General features: G+C 47.0%; 1 protein-coding gene across 1 annotated transcript in view; it reads left to right on the forward strand.

Annotated features, from left to right (window-relative positions):
- Positions 1 to 17,107, forward strand: part of CFAP70 (cilia and flagella associated protein 70) — a 28,020-nt gene that overhangs the window by 9,788 nt on the left and 1,125 nt on the right. The window contains exons 11-26 of the mRNA XM_054994596.1: positions 2,174 to 2,254; positions 2,992 to 3,083; positions 4,427 to 4,487; positions 4,916 to 5,107; positions 5,543 to 5,674; positions 6,002 to 6,127; positions 7,048 to 7,181; positions 9,037 to 9,152; positions 9,467 to 9,658; positions 10,515 to 10,670; positions 11,705 to 11,826; positions 13,657 to 13,809; positions 14,517 to 14,678; positions 15,039 to 15,128; positions 15,921 to 16,022; positions 16,466 to 16,513. Of these exons, the coding sequence (XP_054850571.1) occupies positions 2,174 to 2,254; positions 2,992 to 3,083; positions 4,427 to 4,487; positions 4,916 to 5,107; positions 5,543 to 5,674; positions 6,002 to 6,127; positions 7,048 to 7,181; positions 9,037 to 9,152; positions 9,467 to 9,658; positions 10,515 to 10,670; positions 11,705 to 11,826; positions 13,657 to 13,809; positions 14,517 to 14,678; positions 15,039 to 15,128; positions 15,921 to 16,022; positions 16,466 to 16,513 (1,959 nt within the window). The remainder of the gene's footprint in view (positions 1 to 2,173; positions 2,255 to 2,991; positions 3,084 to 4,426; positions 4,488 to 4,915; positions 5,108 to 5,542; positions 5,675 to 6,001; positions 6,128 to 7,047; positions 7,182 to 9,036; positions 9,153 to 9,466; positions 9,659 to 10,514; positions 10,671 to 11,704; positions 11,827 to 13,656; positions 13,810 to 14,516; positions 14,679 to 15,038; positions 15,129 to 15,920; positions 16,023 to 16,465; positions 16,514 to 17,107) is intronic.

The raw sequence follows: 17,107 nt of genomic DNA on the forward strand, positions 1-17,107 counted from the left end.
GCACCCTGCCAGAGGGAAACAGTCTTGTTATCACTGCTGTCTAGGCTTTTATCACCTTTTTCACCACTCTTCCCTAGCAAGAGCAGGGAAGAATGTAAGAAAAACCCTGCCAGATATGGCAACAGCCAATCTAGCCCAACAGTCTCTTTCCCACAATGCTCTACTGCCCCTGGAACAGGTGTAGAGGCCAAAGCCTCCCCCATTCATTGTCCCCAGAAGCCAGTATTCTGAGAGATTCATCTGAGTTTGACATGCTTTGGGTATTTTCCTTCCAAGTAAGGCAAAAAGCCAGCACCTCAAACCTCTCCTGCCTCTAGGCTGTGCTGATCTTCCAAACTACTCAGAGCACTTGTGAAGCTCAGCACAATATCACACTAAAAACGTTGCCGTACAGCAGCAGACACAAATTTTAACTGTGCCCAGAGCACATAAAATCTGTGGGGCCCTGGCATGTTAATCCAGGACCAGCTCATGGCCTTGCTTGTCTGGCTAAAGCAGAATTTAATAACCACTATGTTAAATGTGCCATTTTGAGAGTATGGAATAAATTTAAACGTATGAATTGTCCAAAAATACCTTTGTGGTTATTTCCGCAAGCAGCCCACTTTAGAAGAAAAATATCAAGTTCATTTAAATGGTTAATATATCAAGCAAGATATAACATATTTTCACAAGGTGAAGTTAAAATAAAATTAAGAGAAGATTTGTTAACTGACAGACACATTTGCCAATGGTTTTCTTATTTGCAAATTTTAGGAAGGTTTAAAGTAGACAAGAAGCATTATGATTTTGAGCAATCCAAGACTGAATTTGAGACAGGATTATGTCTCAAGAAAACCTATCCCATGGTCCCAGAACCCAAAGCGCTCCTGCTGGCACCACAATCTCAGCCAATGATTCACCTCAAGTATGGTCTGCTCCCTGCACATTCCTCTTCCTATGACTGGAAGGATAGAAGAGAATACCACCTGAGCCCCCAATGTCTTCGACTGCCTTCCAAGAGCTTCATAATCCTCTTTAATTCTTGTGACGGTATTCGCAGCCGAATACTTGTTGCAATTTGAGACAGAGGAAGAGCAAGTGAAGGAATTTATGATTAAATGGGCTAAAAATTTTGGATATAACGTATTAATGGAACAATGGGAAAATACGTGGTCAAAAAGATTGAAATTTACATTAAGCTGTAATCTTAGAGGATTTTTATAAGATGATGTATATTTGGTATATGACTCCTGAGAAACTGACCAGAATGTAAAAGGGTATTTTGAGTTGATGCTGGGAATGTAAACAACATGAAGGAACATTTTACTGTATGTGATAGACATGTAGGAAAGCAAAAAAGTATAGACACAAATAGAGTTATTAATTCAGAAGATTTTAAAGATTAATATATTTATTTGTTTATTTATTTAATTAAATTTGTATTCCACCCTCCCCATGACAGCAGGCTCAGGGCGGATTACAGACAGTATAATACATTAAAATATGTATACATTAAAATACAGATAAAAACCCACATAAATATTAAATATACAACTGAAACCAGAGTCTTTTCTTTTGGTGCTGATGTATACTCAGCTGGAAAGAAGTTATGGAACTTTGTTTTTATAAATAACTACGGTAGCGAGACTATTATATGCGCAAAATCAGAAGAGTCCAACATTGCCTGCAGTAGAGAAGTGGTTGGTAAAGGTGTTGGAATTAGCATTGATGGCAAAAGTTACATCATTGATTAGAGAGAAGACAGTAAGTTCATGGAAACTCCAGTCCTTATAGACTTTTTGCATGAGTTAGATAATAATGATTTGATGATTTGTGGGTTTGTCAAATAAAGATTTTGGAGCTTTTCTTTGTAACGTAGAATAAGAGAAAATTTGAAAATTATATTTGTTGCAGAGAAAATCAGAAGATTTCTTTTAGTTAAGGGGGAGTTGTTTGCTTTGTCTATTTTGTTATTTTTTTTTGTTAGTTGTTGTTTTCTATTTGGCTATTGGGTGTGTGGTTGTCTTTTTTGTCATTTTCTTCATTTAAAACTCTTAATTTTAAAAAAAGACATTGCTGGACAACAGCAGACCCAAATTTTTACTGATTTGGTGTCTTGGGCCCAGAACCTGGTGATGACATACTGGTGGTCTCCATACAGCAGAAATGTGTTATTTTCCATCCCCATCAGCTCTCCAACATTGTGAAAGTGCAGCCATCTGAAATTACTGTAGAAGCGGCTATGTCGCTGTGTCAGAACGTGGAAGGACAGGTAAATATATTCCTGAAGCAATTTGGCGCTTAGTCTAAGACTTTTGGCCCTTGGCCCATGAGTCAGCATTGAAAAGGTTGTGGCGTGGGGTTGGAGGGTGTCATTTGTTGTTCTTAGACATCATCCATTTCGGTGGCCTGACTTTTTAGTAATTATGTTTTTTTTTATTTGGAATACATTCTTTGGGTGTTGATTGGTTATGGAATATATCTTGGCAATAAAGGTAGTCCACTTGCCGATCTCAGAGTGATTTCCCAACTGGATATCTTTTTAAAAAACAGTAAAATGACCTATGTTTGCCTGAAAACTGTCTGCAGCAGTTTTTTAAAAACATTTAAAATAGACACCCTGCCCCAAAGCTTTGGTCAGGGCAAGATGGGTCACTCCACCAGCCTCAGGATCGCTGATAGGCACAGGTGTCTGATTTGGTGGGAAGGTGCGGGAAGTCAGTCTGTCTGTGGAGAGAAGATCACATCAGTGGTTTGCACAGAGCCATTTGTCCACACCCTTAAAGAAGCTATTTCCTTGGAATAACACAGGTCTTGACCTTCATCATAATCAACACTTTCTGATAATGAAGGTAAACCTACCCTGGCCAAAAAGCTCATTCAGATTCTGATGGCTTGTCTTACATTTTCTGTTTGGGAATGAACACTAGCCCAAGTATCCTCACACACAGCAGCAGAAGCTCAAAGGCTAAAGTCACTGACGTGTTTCCCCTCCTTTGTCTGTTGCAGCAATACGCAGATGCTGGGACATTTCTGGTACTGGAATTTGCCCTGGACAAAGCTTTGGTGCCCAAACGTTTGCCAGAGGAACTTGCCAGCCGGTGTGCATGGGAAACTGGGCGGGTGATGGTGGGGGGCGGGAGGGTAAAAGAACATTGCTTAAGATGGAGACTTTCTTAGATGTGAGCAGGAGTCCTTTGGAACTCTGTGTAACTTGAGTTGTTTGGATCAGAAGGGGCTTTTCCAGTGATGGCTCCGCATTTGTGGAACCGTCTTGAGACTTGCTAGATGCCTACACTACTCTCTTTTAGGCTCCAAGCGAAAAGATTTCTGTTCCCCAAGGCTTTTAATTAGAGGTGATCACTTAACAGCCTTTTAATAGCAGGCTTTGAGCCTAAAACTGGTTAGATTAATTTTTAGCTGTTTAATTGTTTGTTGCTGTGCCTGGGTTCTTAATGCTGGGGTTTAATGAAAAATGTTTTATGTTGTTACTAGGTTTTATTTTGTAAGCCACTTCAAGCAGGTTCCCCAGAGAGGCAGCATCATTTTTTTTTCAAAATAAATAAATGATCCACAGCAAAAATAGCTGGGAGAAAGGCTGCGTCAGTGGTGGTGGGGATGTGGCAGAAGTCAGATAAGAAATCTTTGCAGATCAGCTAAGAGCCAAGCTACAAGTGACGCCTGACACAGGTTGGACACTTGTCAGCTTCCCTCAAGTTTTGATGGGAAATGTAGGCATCCTGGTCTTGCAGCTGTAATGGAGAGCCAAGCTGTAAAATCTACATTTCCCATCAAAACTTGAGGGAAGCTGACAAGTGTCCAACCTGTGTAAGGTGTCACTTGTAGCTTGGCTCTCAGCTGCCTCTCCTCACCTCTTGCCCACAGTTCCAGGCTTCCAATTGTAGGTCCCAAATATAGGGAGGATAATCAGAAATTGTTCAGCAACAGTCATGCCTTTGGACTGGAGCCACAAGGCCACCAATTGGTGGCTTCGTGCTGCTTCCTTCAGGCCTGTTGCTGCAGCCTGCCCAAGCTCTTGGTAGGTGAATGGCCTCAAAGGACTCCCAGTGCCCTCGCCCCAGTGCCTCCCAATCCTCCAGACAGCTCCCAGCATAAGTGATGGCTTGATTTGCATTATTTTCACTCCAGCCATCCCAGCCCTCCAGTTGCAGTTCCCAAACTAAAAAGGTGTACCCATATCACTGACTTAAATAGGTTGAACTATTGTTCCAGCTTGCCAAAGAACTGAAGGGGAATTGTGGTGTGTTGTATCCCTGTAACCTTGATCAGTGATGCTCCTTTCTTTGGGGAAAGCCCTGAATGTCAAAAGGGACCCAGAAAACAAAAGTTTATAGTGCGGATAGGGCTGCAGGCTGTTCTTTGTTACAGGGAAGAGCAGTTCAGCTCGTTGATCATTAGAACCTTTTATTTCTTTTGCATGCAGGGTGCAGGAGATGATTCCTCCACGCCCTCAGCTGCCTCGAAGGACCACAGGAGCAAAGAAGGTACAGAGCAGAATGGGTAACACATACTTGGTGTGCAAATGAAACCCCACCACTCCCAGTTTCAGCACCAAACCAAACTCAGTTTTACAGCCACAAAAAATAGGCAAACTGAGTACGTTTTTTCCTTTGGCGTAAAATATATGCCTTTGTGCGTGTTCCTCAATTTGCTCGTCGATGGGAGAGGCTATGCAGGACATTACATAAATTCCTGTCCCTGACTTGTGGGAATCTTTGTTCCTCCACCACCTCTCTGCCTTCTGAGACTGCAGCGTAGTTGCTGCAAGGATGAACATGCATACCGCTATCTCCCTGACAAGGAATGTCATATTAATCTGGGACAGTTTCTTCCCCTGGAAAGTTAAGACAAGTCGTTGTCAGTGCTAAGATCTTTCTTCAGCTTTTTCTGCCTCCCCTCCTCTCTTTTTAAGGCAGTGGAAGATTACCACTTTCAGGTTAGGAGTATTGCTGAGACCATCCTGGAAGAGTACCACGAGCTCTTTGGGAGGCAGTTGGTCGAAGGCCTTGTGGTTGATGAACACACCCTGGAAAACCAGAAGTGCCAGCTCAACTACGAGCTGAACAGCTCAGGGAAATATTTTGCTTTCAAGGAGCAACTCAAGGTATTGGCTCGGCACCAGGGATTCGCCCAGGCCCCCGTTTTCTCGTCCTTGCTGAGGTTCGCCATGATGTTTTGGCACACCAGAAAGCTTTTTAAATTAAGCATTTATTTGCAGAAATTAAGCATAAAGAACCAGTTTCAGGAATGAGTAGCCAACGAATCATTTCTCTTTCCAAGTGAGACATGGCTTGTATATTGCCAGAAGCACATGCTGGTCACTTACCTGTCAGCCAGAGGATGAGCTGCCAAAGAGAGCTTGCCCTCCCCCCTTTTGCCAGAAAGAACCGGCCTCTGCCAGTCACTCTGAAACAGCCCGGCCTCTGCCACCACTGCAGCGGGAACGTTAGTGGGCCTTGTGACGCTGCACAGCACGATGCTGGTGAAGGTGGGCCATTGCCATTCGGACTGAACATGGCAGCTCTCGTGTTCCTTGCAGCATGCCGTAGTGAAAATTGTGAGAGAGAAGTACCTGAAGACAACTGCCTTTGAGAGCCTGGACCAGCTGCAGGCCTTTCTGAGCGAGTTGTATGTTTACCTGGTGGATCAGATGCACGTTGCTTTGAATCAGGTTTGGCACGGCAGGAAGAGCAGCCATCACATCTCATGGCAATTGCAGGCTGGGGTGGTTTGGAGAAAAAATCGGGGTGGGGTGGCGGGGCGGGAATCCATCATGGGTGCTGTTATACTGCTCTCGTGGGTTATCTGTAAAATGCAAATACTTGGTTTGTGTGTTGGTGGTGTAGCGGGGAGGTCTGTTTTTTGTACAGTACTGAATAGCAGACCCAGAGTATGGTGCATGCTCATTGCCAGTCTCTTTCAAAACTGGATGAATTTCTTAGCATTAAATGTGTCTCTGTCTTGGCCTGGTTTAATGTGCTGCATGTTTCTTGGGCAGGTGCTGACCCAGCAAAGCCCCAGCCCACCTCCTCCCACCTACAATACCTCTGAACACCTACGTCTGTTTGCTCGCGAAGCCCAGGCAAATGGGGATTACACCTTGGCCTCGACTTACTACCAGGAGGTGAAAGAATGGGAGAAGGGGGCTCCTCCTTTTTCTTTTCCACAGGAACTGGAAGTCTTGCAAGACTCAGAACGAATTTGAGACGCATTTAACAGTGGACATTTGATTTAATTTTGTTCTGGTGGTGTTGTGAACAAAATGGTGAGGCAGAAGGGAGAAATACCTTCTCGAGCTTACCAGAGTTTCCCCAGTGAAAGAGACAGGGCTTGTGGGGAGGGGATTGGAACCAGTGTGTCCCATGAAAATGCCCTCATTATGTAGATGAGGGTCAGGTAGCTCCCAGAATCCAAGCCCTCCCTAAAATCAGGTCAGTGGCAGAGAACACACTTTGCATTCAGTCCCCACCATCTTTGGTTTTACAGGGACTCTGGTAGCAGGCCAGGCCTTTCTCTGCCTGAGAGCCAAGCTACAAGTGACGCCTGACACAGGTTGGACACTTGTCAGCTTCCCTCAAGTTTTGATGGGAAATGTAGGCGTTCTAGTCTTGCTGCTTGGCTCTCTATTTAATTGAAGTTTACAGAACAGCAGTCTATGGGAGGGAGAACATGCGGTCAGGAGGGGAGGGGAGTGCAGGCATTGGGCTCTCACCGGGCGCCCCCCTTCCCCTCCTCTAGGTGTGTGTGCGTGGGCGGGGGGGGGGGGTGTTCTGTATACTTCAATTAAATGGAGAGCCAAGCTGTAAGACCAGGACGCCTACATTTCCCATCAAAACTTGAGGGAAGCTGACAAGTGTCCAACCTGTGTTAGGCGTCACTTGTAGTTTGGCCCTGAGACTCTATGCTTGGCTCTATGCCTGCTTCATACATGTGCAGTTAGGGATGAATCCTTGAGGCCCAGCAGTGCTCCCTTGCTGCCCTTTAGTCCGGTCTGCTCCAAGTTCTCACATCCTAACTTCTCCACTGCTGTCGCTCTGTGCCCAGAGGCTGGCTCGTAACCTCCAGGATATCCAGAACTGGCTCGATTATGGAGCTTTCTGCCTGCTGATGGAGGACAATCTCAAAGCCCAGGAGTGTTTCCGGGAGGCTGTGGCCCTGAATCACAACCACCTGCCCAGGTACAGAGGGCTTATCTGGGGGAAGGGGGCACCTCCAGCATAGTTCAGATGCATTGCCACAGTATTCATGTGGTGGAAGGGTGGAGTGGGCGCCTCTCATCTCACAAATAATGTCTAGAATGGAAGCACCATGAGGAGGCCAGTTAGCAATTTGGGGTGATCCTTTCCCTCCTTTTTGAAGTGGAAGAAATGCACGAATGGGATGACTGCACATGGGGTTCTCGCTGGCACCCCCGTCTCATGGGTTACTTTAGGTGAATGTCGGAAGGAATAGATGCAGCCTCTCCACCACAGGGTGCTTGTACCTATTGGTAAAAGTCTGGACTGGGGCATCTTGTGTGTGTTTGTGTTTGTAAGCGTGGGTCTGTGTGCTCCTTGCCGACTGTGTGTGGATCCGTATGATCCATCTTAGGGCCAAACCAGAATGACACTGGGAGTTCTGCAAACAAAGTTCTGAGCTGTTGTTCTGACCTCAGGCTTCTGGGTTGTGAGCTAGGACTTACCCTGCAGGTGTTCACTGGCAGGGCCTGAAGCGGGATCTAGCACCCAAGGCTGCGGCCTTGCAAACTGGTTGATCCAGCAGTCTGTCGTCCCAAGCTTTGGTTTAAGTCGTCCGGGAGGGAATTGGCCCCAGCGACACTGTTGGATTTCTTGAAGCTGCTGTGCCTACTGGGCAGGATTCTACAAGGAACTGTTCCCAGTGGATTGCCGTAGCCCTACCACAGGGTTATATGCAGCAAGTCTGGCACTTGCCTCTGTGCCACCTCAGCCCAGACCTTCTGCCACCAGTGGTCCTGCAGACTGAGAGAGGGTCCTGGCCCACTGCAGGCCCGGGTTCGAGTCCTTCCTGGCAGCAGCCGGGTGATAGTATCAGGGGCTGATGGTGAGATTTCCTTCACAGGCTCTGGCTCAGTGTCCTCTGGCACTGATGAGCTGTCTGCAGGTGCCTCGGTGGTGCTGGGCCCTTCCTGGTCACTTTGGTCCACTACAGTCGCTAACCTCGGCTCCTCAGGCTCCTCCTTTTTGGATTCCGAGTCAGGGTCACTGAGTGAGTCACAGTGGGTCACGACACCTGTGTTTTTTTTAGACATCTGTTCTAGGGTACACAACTGATTTCAGTTGGGACTATGAGAGGACTACGTAAACCACAATCACCTCATTTTCCAACCAGAAATGGCCCCGGCGAGCCTCTCTTTGCCCTCTTTAGGCAAACATGCAGGTGTCCGTATGTCTGCCCATTAGTTTCCTGGGGCTGTTTCAAGATGGGAAAGTGCTGATGGGGAGTGAGATTTATCCCCTTCCAGTTGTCACCAGCAGAATCAGGCTTCTGGTGCTCCTGACAATCAAATTCACACACATCCACACACACAAAAAGCTGGGAGCTCCACAGATCACCTGGTGTTACGTCTGATTTGGACATGTGTCTTAGGGTTGTTTCCAGAAGTGGTAAAGTCAGCACCAGATTAATATCTTTTGCATCGATTCTGAGATGTTGAGTCAGTCTTTCCAGCTAGCCTTTCCAGCCAGTCTTTCCAACATGCCTCTAGATCCCCCAGAATCAATTCCTGAACAACTTTCGGAAGCACTTGGAACAGGAAAGGCCCAAAGCACAATAAATCCAGTCTAGCAAGTGGTTTCACAAATTAACACAGCTTTGAAAAAAAAATACTGAGAAGTTGAACAATCTTCTGGGAAAACCAAAACCAGCATTTTTACTGCACTGCATCAAAACCCGCGGTGGCTTCCTGTTCCTTGAAGAGGGTCTTGCTGTGACGGGGGCTTTTTCATAGGCCGTGGAGTAAGAGGCTGTTCTGCAAAGTGGCCGTAACGCACTGCTTTGGTTTTGCCCACCCAGCCTACTGCTCTGTGGCATAATGGCGGTGATGCTGGAAAATTACGAAGAGGCAGAAGTCTTCTTTGAGGACGCCACCTGCCTGGAGCCCAGCAGCGTTCTGGCTTGGACTATCTTAGGTATTGGCTCAACTAGTGGTGCTTGGGTGGGCTTGTTACTGGGTAGCCCTGTTCTAAAGCTCTTGGGCCAGAAGATGTCCCTTGGGCCACAGGAACATGCCTCCCAAGCGGAGTGGTAGGATATATCTAGATCTTTCCTGCATGTTGATCATCTTGATGTTGACTAGCTATTAAAAACGTGTAGCATATCCACAGGCTTCTTTTTCTACTATTCCACCCTCATGCACTAGAGGGATTCACATCTGGCACTCCAGAGGGTGCCTGCATGCATTGATGGCTCTGGATGTAATTTTTTAAAACCCTTCATTCCCCAGGGTTGTTCTATGATATCCAGGAGAATGACATTCGTGTGGAGATGGCATTCCGGAAAGCGACCAAGCTCCTGAAGGCTCGATTGGCCAAGGAGAAACTATCGGTGGAGAGCACAGAAGCGGGAAGAAGGAAGCGCCTGTCGGCCTCCACTTTCACACCAGTGCAGTCTGTTGCCTTTTCCAAGGAAGAGCTGAGTAAGCCAGGAATGCTATGAAAAGGAAAATGGCAAAATAGCAAGGAAAATTCCTCTGGTTTTGCAAAATGCGTCAAGTTCACAGCAATCAAAATACATTTATACTAAGAAGAGTAGTGTAGGGTTGCCAGTTGCTGGTGGGGAAATTCCTGGAGATTGGAGGCAGAGCCTGGGGAGGGAGCTCAGCAGGCTTTAATACCAAAGCAATCATTTTCTCCACGGAACATGATTCCTGTAGCCTGGAGATCAGTTGTAATTATGGAAATTCTCCAGGTCCCACCTTCAGGCCTTGCATCCACAAAAGAAAGTCCACACTATTAGAAATAGTTATATTTCATTTGGTACCAGACTGGTAGCAGGGTTACTTAGTCAGATGTGTTTTCCCCAGCATGCACTAATTAATCCTCAAGCAATCAACGTGTAGAAAAGATAGAACTTACAGTTTATTGAGGTATACCTTGGAGTAGAAAGGAAGAGTCCTAGTTTAAAGAGTCGCTTTTCCTATATACCACAGCCAGCTGTCCAGCATCGAGACTGCATGTGAGTATGTGCAGGAGTTCTGAAAAATACATCCTTCCCCTTTGGAAGGCCATGAGGCAAGAAGGAAGAATCTCCCAAGAGACACAGAAACAGAGGGGGAGTCAGGAGGCATTTCCACATTAGACAAAGCTTACTATCAAGAGAATTACAGATACACACAGACATGCAGCGCCCCCCCCCCCCCAGTGGACATGCTGAGTCTCCTATCACGCACCGTCAACCACACTAGGCTGATTGACCAGGATCTCAGCTGCAAGATACGGGATATTTTTTTCCTTGTTCCTAGTGAGTTCATGCAGGTTTCTTTTTGGATTTAGTTTCTGAAGAAAGTCTGGATGTGCCCTCGAAGCTCCACTCAGAGTCCTTAGAGCCAACCGTTACCATCCGCCATCCAGAAGAAGAGGGGGCCACAGTCAAGGTCTCCAGGAGGCTCTCACTAGCTTCCAGCAAACTCAGGGTGCCTTCTCTGAAAGGTTTGGATGGGAGACCACAAGTTTGGGAGGGGAGATGGGTCAGTTCCCCGCAGAATGAGCAAAACTGGAGAAGTGGGTGGGAGGAGCCCTTTGGCAGTTAAGTCGATATGTTCAGTTGGACATATGTGGGTCTGGATTGTGTGGTGTGATCTGTCATCAGGGAGGCTAAGCACGGTGTGTAAGGGTGGCAGATGAAGCATTTTGTGTAACTGGGTAGCTTGTCTCTCTTCTTGCTGGGCAGCAGTGTCGAACATATCAGTAGCTCCAGCCTTTCCTTGCCTTGGAAACATTGGGCTGGTTTGGTCAAGGCAGTAACCCTTAACATGGCATCTGGAGATGCCGCCAAGTATGCCATGGTGCTTGCCCATGTGTTTCCTGGTACCTGCTCTCCTCTCGAGTTTTGGAGACAAAATCCAAAGGCCTTTGAATGTAAAAGAAGGAAAACTTGGGTGCTTTGGATCACTCCATCCCAGCTGACTGACTTGCTAAATGCTGAGCTCATCTGAGAAAGGCAGGGAGCAGCGAAGCTCCTTCAGCTGGGCCAGAGAGATGGATTTCTGTATGCCGCTGGGCTTGGAAATCTCATGTTGTGGCTCCACAAGGGGAAGGAACTGAAACCAAAAAGTTTCGTCCTCAGAACAAACAGCTGGCTCCAGTCTTCTTAGCCTCTCTTGGGGCATCGGATGTTTCTTCCAGAAGAGCTGCAGGAGGGCGCGGCCTTTGCGCCTGCCGAGAACAGCCATCCATTCAGGAAAGGCAGCAGGATGCCTGGCGTGGGGACCTCCCAGCACTTGGGGACTGGCAAGGGTGGGCAGCCTGCGACCCCTCTCCACAAGGTGGATCAAGTTGGCAAAACCCACATGAGGGATGTTGTAGGGAAGTGGCATGGGGTGTGTGAGTGGAACTCCAAGGAATGCTTCTAGTGAAAATTAACTTAAAACCTGCCTTCTTAAGAAAGCAATCTTTCTGCTCATTAACAAAGGCTAAATGGTGAGCGATGAAGAAGCCGTTAAGTTTTGTCCCCTTGGTTTCAGAACCTGTCAAGATGCCGGTGGTTGTGACCGATGCAGAGAGTGGCCCACCCCCGCCTGCCCCAGCCCCCATCTCCATCTTCAGGGAGACCATCAGCTTCTTGATGGATGTCAATGCCCTCCAGGTGAGTATGGAATCCATCCTGGGGTGGGGGTGGAGCAGCTGTGGGATGAAAATGATCCATGGCCAACTAACAGGGCTCCAAGATCAAATTGTAGGATTTGATCATCATCAGTTGATTTGTGGGCAGCGGGGACAGTTGTAGCTGGCAGAGCTGCAAAGCGAAATCATGCATTCAGGGCTTTTTTTCTGGGGAAAGAGGGGGCGGAACTCAAGACCGCACAATGATGTCGCTTCGGGTCAGCTGGAACAAGGGGGAGTTTTTTAAAGTTTAAATTGCTCTCGGTGAAAATGGTCACATGACTGGTGGCCCCGCCCCCGGATCTCCAGACAGAGGGGAGTTTAGATTGCCCTCCATGCTCCTGAGCGGCACAGAGGACAATCTCAACTCCCCTCTGTCTGGAGATGAGGGGGCGGGGCCACCAGCCATGTGACCATTTTTAAGCGGTGCCAGAACTCTGTTCCACCATGTCCCCACTGAAAAAAAGCCCTGCATGCATTTATTTTTCATAGAATCATAGAGTTGGAAGGATCCATACAGAGACCATCTAGTCCAACCCCCTGCCCAGTGCAGGATCAGCCTAAAGCATCCCTGACAAGTATTCATCCAGCCTCTTCTTGAAAACTGGCAGTGATGTTTGCGAATATTCTGGTTGGGTCAGTTGTTTAAAGAGGGAATTTGAAGGGAAAGCATCCTTCTAGCAACAAGTAGCAGTGTAAATGGTATGCTTGCCTCACATTTCATTTAGTATCTCAAAAAGTGAACCCATAATGAAAGGTTGATGGTACATATATTTATTTCCATTCATCCAGTTACTGAATGAGACAGATGATCAGATGATTTATGATTTGGCTTAAATTGTCTTGAGTTAAGCAGGGGAAGAGTTGGCAGTGGTTAGAGGAGGATGGGAAAGAGACCCGGGTTCAATTTCTGACTTAGTCATTCTCTCTCAGCCTAACTTACCTTACAAAGTTGTTGGGGGAGAACCCTGCACTCAGCATCTTGAGCGCTTTGGAGGGAAGGCGGGATAAAAAAAATCGCTGGGAGGCAGCTGGAACCCTGGGAGACAATGGTCCTGGGCGTCTGGACAGCAGCTCCTGGAAAGGATGTGTGCTGGATCAAAGCTGCCCTCGGAAGGAGTTCAAGGATGTTCAGGGGCGGCAGCTTCCTTCCAAAGGGAAGCTACCGGGTTGTGGGGGGGGGGGGAGGTTGGTTTCAAGCAATAGGCAATGACAGGATCAAGCTGGAATTCCGTACCAGTGACATTTGGGGACCAGCTAGCAGGAGCCGAGGACCTTTGCACAAGTTTTATTTCATTACCTAGTTTATAGACTACCTTTCATGTAAAAACCCTCAAAGCAACTTACAGCACAATGAAATGCAAAACAGGTCAAGAGTTGCATAAAAACTCAGATACAGTAAATGCACATAAAAACATTTCTTAAGAAAGTTCCCCCCACTTCCCTGCATCACACCATTTCTGATCAACCTAATCTGAAGACTGTCTAGAACAGCAAGTCTTTTGCACCCATCCAAAAGGCCGTTAGGGGAAACAGCTGTTCTCAGCTGGGTTCAGAAGGCCCAAGGGTTGGTTAGGTGGCATTTGGAGTCAAGGCCAGGATGGCTGCCTTTGTGAGACCATAGCTGAAGCTGGACTATAGGGTAGGTCTGGGAGTGGTCAGGGAGCAAGAGTCAGTCGGGAGCAGACAAAACTACTCAGAGAAGACTAGAGAGGCAGTGTAGATGGGCCTGCTGGCAAGTGAGCCTGAGGAGTGGTGGCTTGCCATCAGCATGTTGCGTCACAACCACCAGGGCCTGGTTTCTTCTTTTCAGTTTGTTCACAGGGCATTGGCTCATGAACTGGCCAGCCCACAAGGAGGCCCCAGCTGTGAGTATTACCTGGTTCTGGCACAGACCTACCTCCTCAAGAAAGAATACGACAAGGCTGAGAAATGCCTCGAACAGGCAGTCCAGATCAATTACCTGGCAAGTAGTGCTCATGTTTCCTTGCGCCTCCTCAGCAGGGCAAGAAGGGTGTTGCTAAAAAATGGTTAGCCTTTGTGGCAAACATGCCACAGAGCTGATGCCTGAGATCACATCATGGTAATGTGCAATAGATCATATAGCCTCGTCCAGTAACCAGTAACCTCTGGATTCAATTATCACACTGCGTGTTGCATGGGATTATCTTGATAGCCTCTCCAGAAATATCATTTAGTTCAGAATTTGGCAGCTGGATTGTTAACTGGGGCTGGTTGGCTGGAATTGTTTGCTCATTTGTTTGAAAGCAGCTTACTGCTTCTCAGTTTTGTTTTAAAGTTGCGTAAGGGCTTGTATTTTTTTTGAAAAAATTGTAATCACTGGTTTGGAGGCTTCTTAAGCAGGTAGGTGGAGCAGATGTTTGGCAAATAAGTAGAGTATGCAGACTGTGATATTTGAGATGGTTTTACGCTGGAGGAGCTGGCAGGGATGAAGGCCTAACAGTGCCACGACCACCTCCTTCTATCTAGAGAAGCACAGCTTGCTCCCGCTATTCCCAACAAAGCCCTGACCTCCCTGCAGAAAAGTTCCTCCTCAGTTACCACCTTCCTTGTTTTTCTGGGGAGGCAAGATAGTTATCTATTGCCCTACCCTCCCTGTCAGGCGCATTCTTTTAAAACTCGCCTCTCTCCCCACCAATTTGATTTGTGCAGAATCCAGACGTTTGGGCCCAGAAAGGACATCTCTGCTACCTGACCAAGAACTTCAGTGAAGCAAAGGACTGTTATGAGCGGACCATCAGTTTTGTCAGTGATGCTGCCGACATGCATTTTGTGTACCTGCGGTTAGGATCCATCTATCTGGAAGGAAAGGAGGTTGGCCGGTGGTGCTTGCTTCTTACCCTCTGACTTTCAACTGCTGGCTCTATGGGGCAGGGACTGTCTGTTCTATCTTTCCTGCTCACACTGTTGCACAAGGTGCCTCAACAGTGCCTCTGAAATCATTACCTTAAGAGTGCTCTGACATTGGCGGAGTAGGGCGCTATCCTGGCCCTCTTTCCTCCCCTCTAGTATTCCTCTCTTGATTCCTGAGCTGTCCCTCTCGCGAGTCATGGTGACACATAATGCTCAGAACGGTGTCAGTGGACAGCTGTGTCAAAAACAGTGTCTGGAGAGAAACCTGTCCAGAGCCACACTGTAAGGGCATGGCAAACAATGCCCATCTTCTTTTGGCAGTGCGACAAAGCAAAGAGTATCTTCCTGCTGGCAAGTAAGAAATCTCCATCCTGCCTCACCTGGCTGGGAGTGGGAATCGCCTGCTACAGGGTAAGTAGTTTCGGATGTGAAGCAACCCTGACCGGTCCTTCCCCAGCTTTTGCAGGAGGGAGTGGTTGGGTCTGTAGAGGAGGATTTAACATTTATTTGCTGTGCTTTGCACAAAGGACGCAAGTTAACCAGCTGCCTGCTCCTGCTCAGAGATCCCATGGCACTGGGACAGAGAAGTTGTCAGAGATTTGCTGTTCTAAATATGTCACTCTGTGACAAGAAGCAAGTGGCCTTCAAATTTGCCTGACCGCAGGGATGTCATAAGTCATGGCACATATGAATATAGGAAGTTGCCTCCTTCTGACACTACCCCAGTTCCCGCTGCTCTGACAGGCTAGTAGCTTCTCCCTAAGATTTCTCTCGTTTTATTCTCACAACAACCCTGTGAGGAAAGTGAGGCTGCAGGAGAGTGTCTAGTCCAAGGTCACCCAGTAAGCTTCCATGGCAGAGTGGGGATTCAAGCTGGATCTCCCTGGTCCTAGTCCGACACCTTAACCTTACACCATCCTGGCTTTCATGAAAACTCAAGTGATGTGTTGTGCACTGGTGAACAGTGATCACATTCTAAAATGAAAGCTGCCAGAACTCAGTGCTGGAATAAACGGGGCCATGACCTTGAAGGCAGGGCCTCGGAATATGTAAGAGGTGTCCTTTCTTCACCTCTTACAAGCCAAAGTCCTTCCTCCTAGGTATATGGCGGAGGGGGCTGGGGGAGGCTGGGATTCCCAGCAGGCTGTGAAATGTGATGGCTACAGTTCACCTTTTTGCTTATTTATTTCTCCCCCTCTCAAGCTCAAAGAGATGGAGGAGGCAGAAGGTGCCCTCTCCGAAGCCAATGCCTTGAACAACAACAACGCGGAAGTGTGGGCCTACCTGGCTCTGGTCTGCATGGAGGTCAGTATCCAGTGGGCCTTTTCCTCCAATAACGTGCCAGGTGTTTTTTGCCTTCTCTGTAGCTGTGCATTGATGTCGGTGGACGGATTCAAGGGTGCTTTCTGTAAAAACATATGGTCAGCTATCCTGAAGCCAAAACTAACATGCTTCTCGTATTGTCGGGGGAGCCTGTGTGTTCAAAAATCACACCCTTAGAGCTTCAGTTGGTAAATGGACAGATTCAAGGATGATTGAACAGGCAGAGACCCTTTGAAGTCCAAGTCAGATGATGTCCCTTTTCTTTATGCTTCTCATCCTTCTGAAATTGGCAACCCACTTGTCCTTCAGGATGCCTCTCCCCATCATCTGTTCTTGATTCAACCATATAATTTAGCCCTTTCAGGATCTTACCCCTCCAGTCTTGACTTGTTGCACTTCTTTATTGAGGAATTGCTCTTTTTCAGGGTGGAAGGCAGCTAGAGGCAGAACAGTCATACAAATACGCCATCAAGGTTTGTGGGTTTTTTCCTCATTCCACTTGTTGTGGAGGGATAAGAGGTTTTTGCAAGAAGGAGGTCACACATATTTTCAGCCAAGATACAACCTTCATGCAGCAGGATTAGGTTGCTTCTGTTTAAAAATGCAGCATGACCCAACCATCCCTTCTAACAATGCTGTCACCTGAGATCTGGAGATCTCCTCTGACCCTCAAGATGCAAAATACTATCATTTGTAGTGCAGGGGCGCAAATAAATGCTGTCTTCTTGATGGTGTATAGCAAACAAAACCAGATATGTCAGCCAAATAAGGGTGAAAGCACGTGGAAAGGAAAAGGGATAGTTTAAACCAAATTACATCCAGTCATTGATAAACACTAGCAGTTTTCAAGTTGTGATTGGTATGGAAACGGGTATGGAAAGTGCTGCTCCAGGTCAGGTGCAGACTGTAACAAAAACTTGTATATTTGGCCTTGTCTTTGTAGGTTCTGAATGCTCCTAATGGTAAGGAAGTTGCATTATGCATTGAAAATAATGTTATCTTAACCTGAAATTTCCAAGGCAACTGCTAATGCTGCAGCTTCTTGTAATTTTTTTTGTCATCATCCT

Source organism: Eublepharis macularius, chromosome 12 (assembly GCF_028583425.1).
Source record: "Eublepharis macularius isolate TG4126 chromosome 12, MPM_Emac_v1.0, whole genome shotgun sequence".
Classification (NCBI taxonomy): domain Eukaryota; kingdom Metazoa; phylum Chordata; class Lepidosauria; order Squamata; family Eublepharidae; genus Eublepharis; species Eublepharis macularius.